The sequence below is a fragment of the Petaurus breviceps genome, unplaced genomic scaffold, assembly GCF_028583685.1.
Source record: "Petaurus breviceps papuanus isolate PSGF00001 unplaced genomic scaffold, PetGlider_PUasm1.0 419, whole genome shotgun sequence".
Taxonomy (NCBI): Eukaryota; Metazoa; Chordata; class Mammalia; order Diprotodontia; family Petauridae; genus Petaurus; species Petaurus breviceps.
In genome coordinates, this window is record NW_027186324.1 from 9,648,225 (window position 1) to 9,664,057 (window position 15,833).

Consider the following 15,833-nt stretch of genomic DNA (forward strand, 5'->3'; position numbering starts at 1 on the left):
TGCCTGTCAGCAGCTGAAGAAACTTGGTACCTGGTTGTAGGCGTAATAGGCTGAAGGTTCCTTTTGGTTCCGAGGGATCAGACTGTCGTTTATGTTGCATTCAGGGAGCTCAGTGATGTGGACTGCGATGGGGCCCTGACACTGCCTGAATTCTGTGCTGCCTTTCACCTCATCGTGGCCAGGAAGAATGGCTACCCACTGCCTGACTCTCTACCACAGACCCTGCAGCCGGACTACCTACAAAGCGGTGAGGCTGCATTGGAAATCTTTGAGTTTCCAGTTGACTTTTTGAAAGTTAGTGACACATTTCTTAAAATCAGCCGATTTTGTGCTTTTCATGTACGTGATCTTTTAAAAAATGTTTTTCTTCTCTCCTTTTAAAATATAATAGAATTACATAGCTGATCAGGATTCCCGGGTGGAGTAGTCCAAAGGGGCCCAAAGAAATTGCTCCTTGTGTTATTGTAAGCTGTTCCTTATTCTGTCCTCAGAAGTCTGTGATGCTCGTCTCCTTCGGAGACCCCCTGGAGTTTCTTACACTTGCCTTCTTTGGCCTCTACCTTCTTCACCCCTTTACTTTTAGACCTTGCTTACTGACTTTTGGATATGTCTGTGTCTGTGTGTCTGTCTCTGTCTATATCTCTATCTCTTTATCTAGCTATATGTGTGTATATATACATACACACATACATATATAACCATATAGTTATGCATGTATATATGCCTATGTATACATACACATATATGTATGTATACATACATTTACAAATGTACATACAAATATATATACATATATACCCATATATATTTATATACACATTTACAAATATACATACAAATATATGTACATTTAAAGAAAGAGTTCTAGATCAACCAGAAATTGAATTCATTCATGGAATCTGGAGACTATAGAGGTCATCTGGTTCAGTGAAGTCAAATTAAAATAGAAATGGATCCCCATAAGCAGCTATTGACTTAGCCTCAAATTAACATTATCTGTATTGGTATTATATTTATAATTTAGTAAATATTTCCCAATTTTATGTATGTGTGTGTGTGTGCGTGCGTGTGTGTGTGTGTGTGTGTGTGTGTGTGTATTTTGCCCCCCCACAAAAGGCTTGGAAGGGTTGTGATTGTAGTAGTTGCAGTCTGCACACCAGAGAAACCCGGATCTTATGAAGCACTGAAGAAATAAACTTTCTACCAAATCACTTGGTATATAAATCACAAGACCTGGAGTCAGGAAGACTCATCTTCCTGAGTTCAAATATGGCCTAGCTGTGTGATCCTGGGCAAGTCACTTAACCCTGCTTTCCTCAGTCTCCTTATCTGTAAAATAAGCTGGAGAAGGAAGTAACAAATCACTCCAATATCTTTACCAAGAAAACCCCAAAAGGGGTCCTGAAGAGTTGGACATGACTACTCAACTAAACAACACCATATAGTCCTTACTATGTGCCAGGCACTGTGCTAAGTGGTTTACAATTGTTATTTCATTTGGCCCTCACCACAACCCCGAGCGGTAGGTGCTATTATTGTCACCCCCATTTTACAGATGAGGATTTGCCTCGGGTCCCAGAGCTAGAAGTATCTGAGGTGGAATTGGCACTCATGTCTTCCTGTCTCCAGACATGGGGCTTTATCCACTGCACAACTTAGCATAAGGGGCTTAAGTGATGAGTAATATCTTCAATTCATCCAAGTTATTGTATGATTCTGATCCCCTAGAGATAATGGGAGCTTCTTGAAGGCAAGAGCTGTTTTTACCTTTCTTTGTATGCCAAGTAACTGTCTGGTAAACAGCAAGTGTTTAATGGATGCTTTTTGCTTGCTTGGATGTGATACAGAACAAAGACTACCTGAGTTCAAATACCATCCCTGCTACATACTACCTGTGGGACTATGGGCAGGTCACTTCCTTCCTCATGGCCTCAGTTTACTCATATCACCTGTTGTAATTGGAAAAATGGGAACTATGCTGCTGTTGGAGTTAGAAAGCGAGGGTTTACATTTTGCCTCTGATCCCTACCACCCATGTGACCTGGGGTGAGTTAGCCTCTCCGACTTTTGTTTCCTCATTTGTAAAATGAAGGAAATGAAATAGAAAGTGTCTTCTAGCTCTTAGTATAGATCTATAAGTATGTTACCTCTTACCATATGCATTTGTGATTCCCACTTCCATTTCCTAAAGAACATGAACAAAGTTAGTTATGCCACATTCCCCTCCTGGGAGCAATTCTACCTGTTTATAAAAATCTACAATTGCTGAGACTGTGCTTTTTGGTCAGGAGAGAGATTTGCAAGTAACTAAAATATAAGGAAGATTATTCTTAAATCACTAAAAATATTGTACTATTTAGCTAAAGCAAAAATGAAATCAGAATAAAAAGCCCACTGTAGTAAGATTTATATGTCATTTGCTCTTTTCAAATTTCCTTGGCTTTCCCGCTACATAGGTACTCCTACCCGAATTTCTTTATTCATTTTCTTACAGCAGCAGTGCTGAAGTTCAGTTGTTCAGTCACGTCTGCCTAATTGACCCCATGGATTCTGTCTCCTCAGGCTTTCTTGGCAAAGATATTGGAGAGGTTTGCCATTTCCTGCTCTACTGTATCCCCATTTTACAGATAAGGAACTGAACAAAGAAGGGGTTAAGTGACTTGCCCAGGGTCACATAGCTAGTGTCTCAGGCCACACTTGAACTCAGGTCTTCCTGACTCCAGGACCAATGTGCTAACCGCTGCATCACCTAGCGGCCCCCACATATACACAAATAATATGGTGAACTCAAAGACCTTTCCCTAGGTTATTGCTTTCCATTTACTCTGAATGTGTCTTGTATGTACAGGTATTTGAACCTCACAATAGCCCTGGGAGGTAAATGTTCTTATTATCACCATTTTACAGTTGAGGAAACTAAGTCAAACAGAAGTGACTTGCATAGGGTCACACAGCTAATAAATATCTGAGATCAAATTTGAACTCAAGTCTAGTGTTCTGTCCACACTAAGCCACCTAGCTGCCCTAGACAGTCACCTATTTACAGTCTTCGGTGGGAGTAGATGGATTTGTTCAGTTTATGGTGGCTCCATTTTCACTAAAGAGGTTAACAAAACTAAGTTATTTTAGGGGTGCCAGTTTCTACAGGACAAGGATGCATGCACGCATGTGTATGCATGTATATGTATGTGTATGTATGCATGCATGTATATGTATGCATGTATGTGTATGTGCGTGTATGTGCCACTTGTCACGTAACTCTGGTTCCTTGCATGTAGGAGGTGGCTTGTGCTCAGATCACTCCCGTAGCTTTCAAGACTGCACGTTGGCAAGGCATTGGTTAAGGCACAAAATGGCATTGCTTTGATCATGTGAAAAGGCAGACTCCTTGTACAGCTGAGCAGTCAGCGAACACTCCTGGCTCTGCAGACTGGGGCACAGCATGAGCTTTCCCAAGAGGTCTCATGAACACCTGGGTCAAAGCCAAGCCCGAGAATCCTCCGACTGAGCATTTACCTCCCAGCGCTGTTATGAGGATCCAGTGACATGATATCTGGAAAGTGCTCAGCATAGCTCCTTGCACATAGTTGGCATTACATAAATACCAGCCATTGCAGGTGGTGCAATGACTAGAGTGCTGGGTCTGTAGTCAGGAAGGCTTGAGTTCGAATCTGTTCTCAGATACTTAATAGCTGTGTGACTCTAGGCAAGTCACTTAATTTCTGTTTGCCTCAGTTTTCTCATCTGTGAAATGGAAACAATAATATCTAACCCTCACCTAAATCGCAAGATTGTTAGGATCAAATGAGATAATAATGTAAAGCACTTAGCACAATGCCCAGCACATAGTAAGTACTATAGAAGTGTTAGTTTTATTATTATTATTATAGCAATTCTTGTTCAGAGGCAGTCAAGACAACTGAAAGAATACTGGAATGCTCTCCAGCTTTTGGAGAATTGCAGCTTATTTTCCTATCAGGGGCTGAAATGTCAATTTATTTATTTATTTTGGAGGGGGCAGTTGGGGTTAAGTGACTTACCCAAAGTCACACAGCTAGCTTTTGTGTTGTGTCTGAGGTCGGATTTGAACTGAGGTCCTCCTGACTCCAGGGCCAGTACTCTATTCACTGGGCCACCTAGCTTCCCCTGAAATGTCAATTAAAAAAATTCATTTATTTACTTTATTTAGTTACTTACTTTACATTACTTACTTTACTTACTTTATTTACTTACTTACAACATTCGGTTCCACAATCCCTTGAGTTCCACATTTTCTCCCCTCCCCCTCCCCCTCCTTTTCCCCCATGGCAGCGCATGCACTCCAATATAGGTTCTACAAATACCTTCACATTAAACATTACTCAAGTTGTAAAGAAGGATGATAACCAGTGGAGTGAACAATGAGAAAAAAGAACAAAACAAAAAAGGGAGAAAGCAGGTAGTTTGCTTCAATCAGCATTCAGACTCTGTAGTGAAATGTCAGTTTAAAAGTGGAGAGAGATGATTCTAGATAAAATCAAAGCCACCTTCCAAAAAAAACCACCCCTCAAACCTGAACTTTTTGTCTCTCAGCTTTACGAATGAAGTGGTCTTCCTTCTCACCGCCCCCCCCTCCCCTGTTTTAGCCATATTTCCGTGCTCCTTAAGGGGAAAACCTGTTAATCAAGTGCTTAGCACAGTGTCTGAGACCAGATTTAAACTCCAGTCTTCCTTACCACAGGCCTAGCATTCTATCCACTTTGCTACCTATAATAGTTAGCATTAATATAGTACCTACTGTGTGCAAGACTCTGTGCTAAGCACTTTACAATTATTGTCTCATTTGATCCTTATAACAACCTCAGGTGTTAGGAGCCTGTTATCATCCCTGTTGTACAGATGAGGGATATTTTCTATCCCCAGTCCTAGCACAGTATGCTACACACATAGTAGGAGCTTTAAAAAAAACGCTTCTTTCCTATAAGGAGAGGAATTAGAGAATTCCTCATTTAATAATTTCATTGATGTTTCAAAAGATGCTGATGAGATTTAAAAAAAATACCTACTCTGGCTGAATTGTGCTGAAACAGTGTTAGCAAAAGCGGTGTGTCTCTTTAATTTCTTGATGTGGCATGGTTACTGTGAATAGCTTATTCTCCAATAAAGGGGCTTCTGTAAAGAACCTCCAAGGAAGCAAGCTCCCTCGACTAATGAAATAGTCTTTTGGAACAATGCTCCTTGTCTCTTTTTAGCCTTTTATGGAGGCTGTCAGCAGGAATTATACCTAAACATTGAAGAATTCATTACCTACCCTTCAATTAAGCAAAAATTGCATGACTTTCTAGGGTAGGCAGGATTAATTGCAAATAATAATTATGGTGCTACTAGCAATCATTTAAGACCTACTCAAATCCCTCTTAAACTCAGCGAATTTGGGAGATGAGAAAAAGAAGAGGTTGAATTTAGGAAAGGCAAACTTCAAGGAAGGGGCATCTGTTGTTTTTTTCAAATGCCTCTTTTGTTCAAGGCAGTCAAGGCATCTAAAAGAATACTGCAGTGCTCTCCTTCCTTCAGAGAAATGCAGCTGCTTTCCCCACCCAGGGCTTGAAAAATCGACTTAAAGGGGAGAGAGACACAATTCTAGATAGGATCATAGCCACTTTTCTTAAAAAAAAAAAAAAAACCAAATCCACAAAAAACCCCAAAATACAAAAACTCCCTATTTAAGTCAGTTTGTGTCTCAAAGAAGAAACCAGTCCACCTTAGAGTAATTCTGCTATTTTAGCCTGATGTATAGAGAGTGTGCATAGTCCCAGTTACTGACATTTCAATGGCTTCCCATCTTTCCTTTCCTTGGAGCCTCATGATCTGGTTCCAACATTTTCGAATTGATCTACACCCAGTTTTCCTTGAGATTTCATCCAGCTCCTGCCAGATTTGAGAGAGAACATACCTCTGCCTTGGTGCTGCCATGAGTTCAAAATTTCACAGGTTTCTTTTTAGTGAAATGGAAAGTGCTGAATTTAGCTTAAATTTAAGTAGCTGAAAAGAAAATATTTTTCTCCTTCCTAAAAGCTGAGGAACCAGAATGGCAGGTTGGACTGTATCGCAGCCTATGGCTGTTAGAAATTTTTACACGAGTGGATTACAGTTTCAGTATAGGCTTAACAAAGGTTTAGTTTGTTCACAATGAGATGCTTGTCTTTAATTCCTAGGAACAGATGATCTAATTTATGATGGTTAGAACACTGGGTGATGGTGCTCAAAAGAGAAGTTTGATATTGGCCTGGAAACAAACTACTTGTGTTTGTGTGTTCTAAGGGAATGGAAAGGTACATTCAGGCAAAGTTATATTGGAGAAATTGTGTCAGTCCAGTTATGGTTAGTACCAAAGGGTGAAAGTTGCATGAAAACAGATTTCAGCTTAATGTGGTGAAATGCTTTTCAGACATAGAATTGGATGCCTTGCTGTGTAGTTACCTCTTCCTGTAGGAGTTCAAGAAGTCAGACATGTTAGATAGATGATTCGTGCTTTGGGGAGGGGATGAAACGACTTTAGTTAAAGTCTCTTCTACCTCAGTGAATCTGTATTTTTGTGCCTAATAATACCATTCTCATGGAATTACATGTACTTAGAAATTAATAGGAAGTGAAGAGGTTACCCACTAAGAGGGTTAGGGTTGTTCTGGAGACCCCAAAATACCAACCCACCGGGTCCTGCTGAATGAATTCGACTCTAGTCTTCTCAGCCAAAGAAAAGTAAAATTTATTAAAAGTTCACTTGCATTAGACACAGAGAAAGTCTGTGCTAGGTCATTCTGTGGTGCTCTCACTCTTCCGTGGGGCTCTCCAACCACAAGGTATGAGATGGGGTCTGGGAGGAATCTAGGAGGGGTCTAGAGGAGGAGTTTGGGGAGGGTCTTCAGGAGGAGTGAATGAGGTCAATGAGTGATTAAGGGTGAGAAGTAACTGGAGGCTACAGATAATGGTGGACTAGGCCAGTTCTAGGGTGGGAAGTCTAACAAGAGACCTGCCTCATCAAATGGGATGATGAGTCCAAGGGAGGTTCCCAGGGCCTGTACCTCAAGGACTCAAGGAGAGCTGGAGGGGGCTCCCAGAGCCCAGACCTCATCAGGAAGAATTAAGATTTAATACATTACTGTACCTTGTTGAAACTTGTCTTTTAAAGAGAACGTTCTGATGAGGGATGGCTCCCAATAGGTTCAGCAGGAACTCTGATCTTATTTAGGACCAGAACCTGCGATTCAGTTTGGAAAGAATTCAGCTCAGCCTTACTTGGACTCAGATTTGAAAAAGTTTATTATACGCTTTACAGTGGGCAAGGATCCTTAGGGGACCTGCAAGTGAAAGGGGACACAGGCTTTTACTTTTAAAGGGTAGGGCTGCCATTGTCAGGTCTGACTGGATGGATGTGAGGGACCTCAGTGCATAGATAAAAGTTAGGGCTGACAGAGAGGAACTTGTGACTTCAGTGCATAGATAAAAGTTTGAGGAGTTTAACTTGGAGATGAGATTTGGGCCAGACAGGAGGAGACATGAGGAGATTAAGCCAGGACAAAGGAGTCACAAGTTGTTGCCTAAGCAGAGTGGGGATCTGGGGGGGGGGAGAGTTTGAGGCTGGGCACAGACTGGTTCATTTTACAATTACTACAATATCTTAAATGCTTATCAAATTGTGTATCAGCTATTTCTCTTTGAAATATTGACAGATTTCCTAGTTACTGGGGCAACTCTTCCCATACTCCTTTATGATGGAGTGCTATGGCAGGTAGAATGAGCCTATGAGGTAGATTGTATGAGAATTCTTGTCTCTCCTTAGTAGATGAAGAGGCTGAATGTCAGAGAGGTTAAGTGATCTTGGACCTGAATCCTAGGACTGTTTAACGATAAGGCTGCTTAATATTTATTTAAAAAATTCATGCTCAAAATTTCCCAACTTTAACAGTAGCAGTGACTATTGGTTAGTGTGTGTGTGTGTGTGTGTGTGTGTGTGTAATAGCCTCAAAATGTTGTTTTTTTCCTGTTTTTAATTGGCAAGTATTATAAGTTCTTATACCTCATTATCTACTCTGAAAGGGTGAGCATTTCATCATGATATTCAATTGCATTGCAGCGTTTCAAAAATGTGAAAACAGCTTAAATTCACCTTATGTTTGATTACAGTGTTATAACTGGCTGCTGTGGCAAGCAAGAATGAATTAACTTTTTTTTTTAAAGCATTCAATTCACAAGGGAGAAACAGTGGGAACAATGGTCAATGATATACACATAGTTCTCTTTTGTCTCCCTCCAGCTCTTCTCAAACCCAAACGGGACTGCGCATTATTTGATTCTTATTCTGAGTCAATGACAGTAAACCAACAGACAAGAGACTTGAATCGAATTGAGGTAAGAAAAGTATATTTCTCTTAGTAAACCAACTAGAGATATGTGTAGAAAGTGAATCTGTAGGCTTTGATAGCAATGTTGAAAAATAAATTCATATTATTTAACCACCCATAAAGTAGTTATGTACTTACTTTGGCAGTGAAATGTACCAAAAATATACCTTATGATCATTTGTTATAGATTTTTTTCAGTCATTTAGAAATACCTTTAGATATATAGAAAGAAAAAAACTGAAGTCTTCTGGTTTTATCCTTGGAGCAGTCCTCTCTCCCTGAAGTCTAAATCATTATAATTTGACCCTGCTTTTTAGGTTGAGTTTAATTGCCTAGTTTGCAAGGTACTGTAAGAGAACCCAGCTGCTGAGAGCAGGTTTTGTGTAACAACTGAAGCATTCGTTCATATGAGTTTGGGATCCACAAGTACATTTGGAGGCATATTTTCCTTGTGGGTTTTTAGTCCTTGAATCAGTCAAGATGAGCATTGATGATCCACAAAAGTGAACCAGAAAATTGTCCTTGATTTCATCTAAGGAGAGAATTCAATGCTGCTGTTCCCTACAATGGCTACAATCCCCGCCCCCCTTTGCCTACCTGTTCTTCTCTCCCCCTCCCCCATTGCCCTAGGTCATTAGGGAATGACTGATGCTCCCTTTGGACTAAGTCAACCCCGGTTAAGGCTATTGCAGTAGTGATCAAAGTTAAGTGAAGGATAAAATGCTTTTAATAGTTTTTACTCACATGAAATCCTCTTGCACATATCCTAGGCAGGTGTTTGACATGTGAAGATAATGGCTGGGTGCTGCTTAGGTCTTCTTTTTAGACTTTACAGAGCTCTTTCTTCACTATGGCCCCACGAGATAAACTGTACAAGAATTATTATCTCTCTTTTGTAGATGAAGAAGCAGAGTGAGTCTCAGAGAGGTTAAGTGATCTGCCCAAGGTCCTACAGGAATAATGATTGCAGCTGAGACTTGACTCTTTTTATTCCAAGACTGCTATTTTTTCCACCATATTATTGAGGATAAGGCTTCTCCATTGATTGAGTTAAAACTCAACACACATTTCTTAGGTGACACAGTCACTGACCTGGGGTAGTAGAGAATCTAATGGGACAATACAGATATGTGTAATACAAAGTAGAATGTTTTTTTTGCCTTTTGGGGGGCAGTTGGGGTTAAGTAACTTGCCCAAGGTTACAGGCTAGTTTTTTTGTGTGGGTGTTAGTGTCCCAGGCGATCTGAACTCTTACTCACTGCGCCACCTAGCTGCCCCCAAAGTAGAATGTTATAGGCAGAAAGGAAAATCAGAAAAAATGCCATAAGGATATTTAATAAGGGAGAGATCACTTTTATCTAAGAAACTGAGAGAAGGCTTTGTGGAGGAGCTGATAGCTGTGCTAGATTTGGAGGGAGGAGAGAAGTATTTTATCTGGTATAGAGATGTGGGACATGTATTCTAGGAATTGAAGATGGCTTCTATGGCTGCAAGGGAGTAGGAACTTAATGGCTGTGTTTTGGGCCCTCCTGGCTTAGAGTGAATGTCCATGGTAACTTTCTCTTTGGAGCAGCAGCCCTGAGGGTCTTCCCCTCCTGGCTTAGCTTTTTTGGTTGTTGCTTTCTTTTTTTCTAATTAAAGGGGCCATCCCTTGACTCACTTTTTTTTTTTTGCAAGGCAGTTGGGGCTAAGTAATTTGCCCAAGGCCACACATCTAGTAAGCAAACTCAGGTCCTCCTGACTCCAGGGCAGGTGCTGTATTCACTGTAGCCACCTAACTGCCCCCTTCACTCCTTTTTTTTCATTTTTTTTTTTCTGATTTACATCATTCATTTCTGCCAGATTTTGAGTTACAGATTTTCTCCCCGTTTTTCCCCTACCTGCCACCCCAAAATAGCAGTCCCATAGAATATCCCTTCCTCCAATCTGCTCACTCCCATATTTTCTCCCATACCCCTTTTGACTTTTCCAGTGGATCTCTGTGCCCCAGTGCCTGTATATCTTATTTCCCAATTACATGTAAAATAGTATTAATAATAGTATATATACGTATACTATTATTAATACTATCTTATCAAATCAAATGTTTAAATATATATAAATATATATTTAAACATTTGATTTTAAAACTTTGAATTCCAGATTCATTCCCTTCCTCCCTTGTCACCCACCCTTACTGGGAAGATAAGCAGTTAAGTATAGGTTGTACATGTGTGGCTAATGCAAAACAATAACATAGCAGATATATTGTAAAAGACTGACTACATTTCCCTCCCTCCTATCCCACCTCCCACTTGTTCTATTCTCTACTTTGATCCTGTCCCTTTTCAAAAGTGGGTGCTTCCAACTTCCCTCCCCCCCCAGCCTGACCTCCCTTCCATCTTCCCCCCTCTCATACCCATTCCCCCTACTCTCCTGGAGGGCGAGATACCCTATTTAGTGTGTATTTCATTCCCTTCCCAAGCCAAATTCAATGGGAATTCCCTTTTGCCTTCCTATTCTTCCCCTCCATTGTAACCATTTTCCCTTGCCTCTTCTGTATGAGATAGTTTACCCCATTCTGTCTCTCCCCATGTCCTCTCATTATATTTCTCTCTCACCTCTTAATTTCACCTTTTAAGTATCATCCCTTCCTGTTAAATTGGTCCTGTGCCCTCTATCTATGTATACCTGTACACATATGTATACATGTTCACATATGTGAATATACCCTCATTTATATACATAAATATATTTCTATTCCCTTCAACTATTTTCATACTGAGAAAAGTTTCATCACTTACAATTATTGTTTTTCCATGTAGGAATGTAAATAGTTCAACTTTGATAAGTTCCTTATGACTTCTTTTCCCTGTTTACCTTCTCATGCTTCTCTTGCTTCTTGTATCTGAATGTCAAATTTTCTATTCACCTCTGGTTTTTTCAGCAAGAATGCTTGAAAGTCCTTTATTCCACTGAATGACCATATTTTACCCTGAAACATGATACTGAGTTTTGCTGGGTAGGTGATTCTTTGTTTTAATCCCAGCTTCTTTGACCTCCGGAATATCATATTCCAGGCCCTTCAATCCCTCAGTGTAGAAGCTGCCAGATCCTATGTTATCCTGATTGTGTTGCCACAATATTCAAATTGTTTCTTCCTGGCTGCTTGTAATATTCTCTCCTTAATCTGGGAATTCCGGAACCTGGCTATAATATTCCTAGGAGTTTTCTTTTTTGGGATCTTTTTCAGGAAGTGATCGGTGAATTCTTTCAACCTCTGTTTTGCCCTCTGGTTCTAAAACATCAGGGCACTTTTCTTTGAGAACTTCCTGGAGAATGATTTCTAGGTTCTTACTTCAATCATGGCTTTCAGGTAGTCCAATAATTTTAAAATTCTCTCTCCTGGATCTATTTTCCAGGACAGTGGTTTTTCCAATGAGATATTTCACATTGCCTTCTATTCTTTCATTTGTTTGGATCTGTTTAACAGTAACTTGATTTCTCATGAAGTCATTACCTTCCATTTGCTCCAGTCTAATTCTGAAGCCATGATTCTCCTCATTGAGCTTTTGAGATTCTTTTTCCATCTGGCAAATTCAGCTTTTTAAGGCATTCTTCTCCTCATTGCCTTTTTGAGCCTCTTTTGCCAATTGAGTTAGTCTGTTTTTTAAGGTATTATTTTCTTCAGTCAGGCTGTTGACTCTCATTTCATAATTTTCTTGCATCGTTCTCATTTCTCTTCCTAATTTTTCCTCCACTTCTCTTATCTGCTTCTTAAGGTCCTCTATGGCCTGTAACTAGCTTGTATTTTCCTTTGAAGCTTTTAGTGCAGGAGTTCTGACTTCACTGTCTTCCTCCTGTTTCATGCTTTGCTCATTTTTGTCCCCAAAATAGGAGTCTAATGTTGGAATCTTCTGTCTGCTTTGTTTCCTTTGCCTGGTCATGTCGCCCCTCAGTCACTTGACCCCTGGGCTTTTTGCCACAGTAGGACTCTGCCACCAGACAGGGGAGCTTTTGTCCCAAACGCTGGGGTTTTCTCAGCTGCCAGAGGTATTAGTTGGGTGCCCTCTCTGAGGCCTCCACATGCTCTCGCAAGCTGGACACACATTCCAGGACCTCCACCCTAGACGGCAATCCAGATCCAAGCAGGTTAAAGCAAGAGCAATTACCCCTCAGACTGGTTGCTTGGTCCCCCTACACTATGCAGGCCAGGAACTGAAGCTTCCACCCCCGGGGGCAAAAGCCACACACTCCCACTTACTGGGTCCCAAAGTCCAGACTGCACTGACCTCTCACTTTTTCCTTAGCATCTATGTGTAGATAAATGTGGAAAGGCCACAGCTGCTGCTGATCTGGAGTCCCTCTGGCCTGTGGCTGGTCAGACCTGCCCTTGGGCTAAAATCTCTGGCTTACCCAGGCCTGGGCTCGGCTCCCAGAGCGCCGCACTGGCCAATTCCTGTTGGCTGTCCTCAGTGGGAGGTTAGCTTCTCCATGTCATTTTGTGGGTTCTGCAGCTCCAAAGTTTGTTTAGAGTCCCCTTTTTACATTGATTGGGGAAGGTAGAAGCCAGAGCCTCTTGGAGGTCGTGTTTCTACTCCGCCATTTTGACTCTGCCCCCCTTCACTCACTTCTTAAAGAGGCCTGTTCACTGAATGGGCAATTACCTCACTCTAAAAAGGCCTTAGCCTAATAGGACCGGGGGTCTCCCATTGCATCCTGGGCCATCTGCCGTGGTACTGATGAATATCAGGTCCCTTGACCCAGATGGCTCTGGAGGAAAAAGTGAGGCTGGTGACCTTACCTTGCACAGCCTTCCCTCACTCAAATCAAAGGCAATCAATGACTTGTAGTCATGTCATCATTTCCCTGATGCCATGGTCCTCTTCGAGAATGAAGGACAAACACAGTAGAATAGTGTAGTAAGAAATCTAGGGAAAATTCAGTGCAGTTTAGTTGGAATGTAGAAAGCATGAAAAGGAGCTGTAAGAAATAGATTGAAAACATATTGTGGAGATCTTAAATTCCAGGACAAGTTGTTTGAATTTTATTCTAGAAAATAGGGAATTACTAAAAGTTTTTGAGGAGGGGGGTAGCACAGGCCATTAGGAATGCACAATTAGGATTAGGAATCCTAATGCACAGGAATGTATTAGAATGTATTAGGAATCCTTATGTATGCAGGATGGATTGGAAGGAGGTATTTATTCAGCACCTTCTGAATGCCAGGCACTATGCCAAGAGCTTTGCAAATATTACTTCATTTTATCTTCATAGCAACCCTGGGAGGCAGGTGCTATTATTAGCCTTACTTTACAGTAAAGGAAACTGGGGCTGACAGCAGTTAAGTGATTTGCCCAAGGTCACACAACTAGTCAGTTCTTGAGACTTGATTTGAATTCAGATCTTCCTGATTTCAGGCCCAGTGCTTTACTCACTGTGACACCTATTTACCCCCCTTGGAGAAAGGTGAGAGTGTATAGAGAAATGTTAGGATGTTCCCGTAGTAGTTCAGAAGCACCAGAACTAGGGGTGCTAATGTCTGTTGGGAGTAGAGAGGTGTGGAGAGATGAAAGAGATTGTAGAGATAGAGTTGTCAGGGCTGGCTGGTCATAGCCTGGCTGTCCACGTTCTGAGCTGGGCGTTGGGAAGACTGCAGATAACAGCATCAATATGAGGCAGCTTTGTAATACCAGAGGGACGAGCATGAGTATTTATGCTTTGTTATTCAAGCATTTCATGCTGGACATGATGCTTACATCTGATCTTTGCATTTCTAACCTATGAATATGATAGCTACTTCATGAAGGAAAACCATTTTACTCTCATGTGGTCATTGAAAGTTATTCCTTAAAATTTTTTTCTGTACATCCATGTTCAGCTTTATATGCTTGAAGTCATGACTTTGGGTAGAAAACAGACCCAGTATTATAGACAAATTATTAGTTTCATCTCTTCTTTAAAATCTCTCATTTTTCAGGTATGAGAAGAGCCTCAGTATAGGGAAACCGAAATCCAGAGAGGGAAAGAGCCTCTGCCATTGTTTCACAGTTAGTAATCAACAGAGCCAGGATTCATTAATTGTAGAATTGTAGAGTTGGGAAGGTCTTCAGTAGCATCAACTGCAGCCCATGCATGGAAGGGGATCTCTCCCTATAGCATCCCTGACAAGTGGTCATCTTCCTTCTTCTGGTAGCTCTCCAGTGAGAAGGAACTAATGAATATTAAGTCACACCTTTTCGCTTTTGGATAGCTCCAGAGTTTTTCCTGGCATCAAGCCTAGGTTTAGCCCTTTGCACTAACTTCTTCCCAGTGTTCCTGGTTCTTCTTCTCCTTGGGACCCAAAAGAACAAATTGAATCCTGCTTTTGCATGACAGCCCTTTATGTATTCTTCTAAGTTCTGTCTAAGTCTTCTCTTTTTCAGGCTGACTTCTCCTTTCACTAATTCTTAGATCCCTTGGACATGGCTCTTCGGGTGCATTTATCTGCCTTTCCTGGGTGTTATCAGTGTCCTTTATAAACTGTGATGCCTCTGACTAAACAAGCACACCAGAGGCTGTTTGATCCAGGCAGAGTATCCTAGGGCTATCTATCTTATTACTGAGAGCTATGCCTTTCTTAATGTAAACCAAAGTCGCACTAGCTTTTTGGCTGTCATATCACACTGTTCATTCACATGGCATTACAGTCTGCCAACACCTCCAGATCTCTGTTACTGCCTAACTGTATGTCCCCCTTTCTCACTATTACATTTTACATCTTTGTTATCAGCTCAGTGTTTTAGGCTCACAAGATCTGTTTGGGTCTTGCATCCCGTGACTGCTGCTGGTTATCCTGCCTACCTTTGTGTCATCTGTAAATCTGACGTTTTCATGTTGTTAAGTTGTTTCAGTCGTGTCTGACCCTCTGTGACCCCATTTGGGGTTTTCTTGGCAAAGACATTGAAATGGTTTGCCATTTCTTTCTCCAGCTCATTTTACACATGAAGAGACTGAGGCAAACGGGTCAAGTGACTTACCCACAGTCACACAGCTATTAAGTGTATGAGGCCAGATTGGAACTCAGGAAGATGAGTCTTCCTGACTTCAGGCCTGGCCTTCTATCCACTGCACCACCTAGCTGCCCCCTGTAAATTTGATAAGTAGACCTTGTATGCCTTCGTCCAAGTTATTAATTAAAATGTTAACTACACAGGGCCAAGAGCAGCCACTGGGGTCACCCCACCAGAGATCCCCTGTCAGGTTGACCTCGTGACTGCCTGTATCAGCAATGCCATATTCACAATGCCTATAGAGATTACAAATATGCTGATATAATTATCCATCACAAAATATGTCAGGTTTGCCATTTGGGGAAATAAACTAGAAAATTTATTAAGATACCAAAAAACTGAGTCCCAAAACCAGAAAGTGAAAGCCATCAGAGTAGTTATGATATTGGCACAGGTAGATAAAGTAGAAAGCACCCACATT

The 15,833-nt window shown here is 41.1% G+C and overlaps 1 protein-coding gene across 16 annotated transcripts in view; it reads left to right on the forward strand.

The window, feature by feature from the left end:
• REPS2 (RALBP1 associated Eps domain containing 2) overlaps window positions 1–15,833 on the forward strand; it is a 264,766-nt gene that overhangs the window by 142,280 nt on the left and 106,653 nt on the right. For all 16 annotated transcript variants that reach the window (XM_069100687.1, XM_069100686.1, XM_069100685.1 and 13 more), the window contains 2 exons: window positions 105–247; window positions 8,294–8,388. In XM_069100687.1, coding sequence (XP_068956788.1) covers window positions 105–247; window positions 8,294–8,388 — 238 coding nt within the window. The remainder of the gene's footprint in view (window positions 1–104; window positions 248–8,293; window positions 8,389–15,833) is intronic.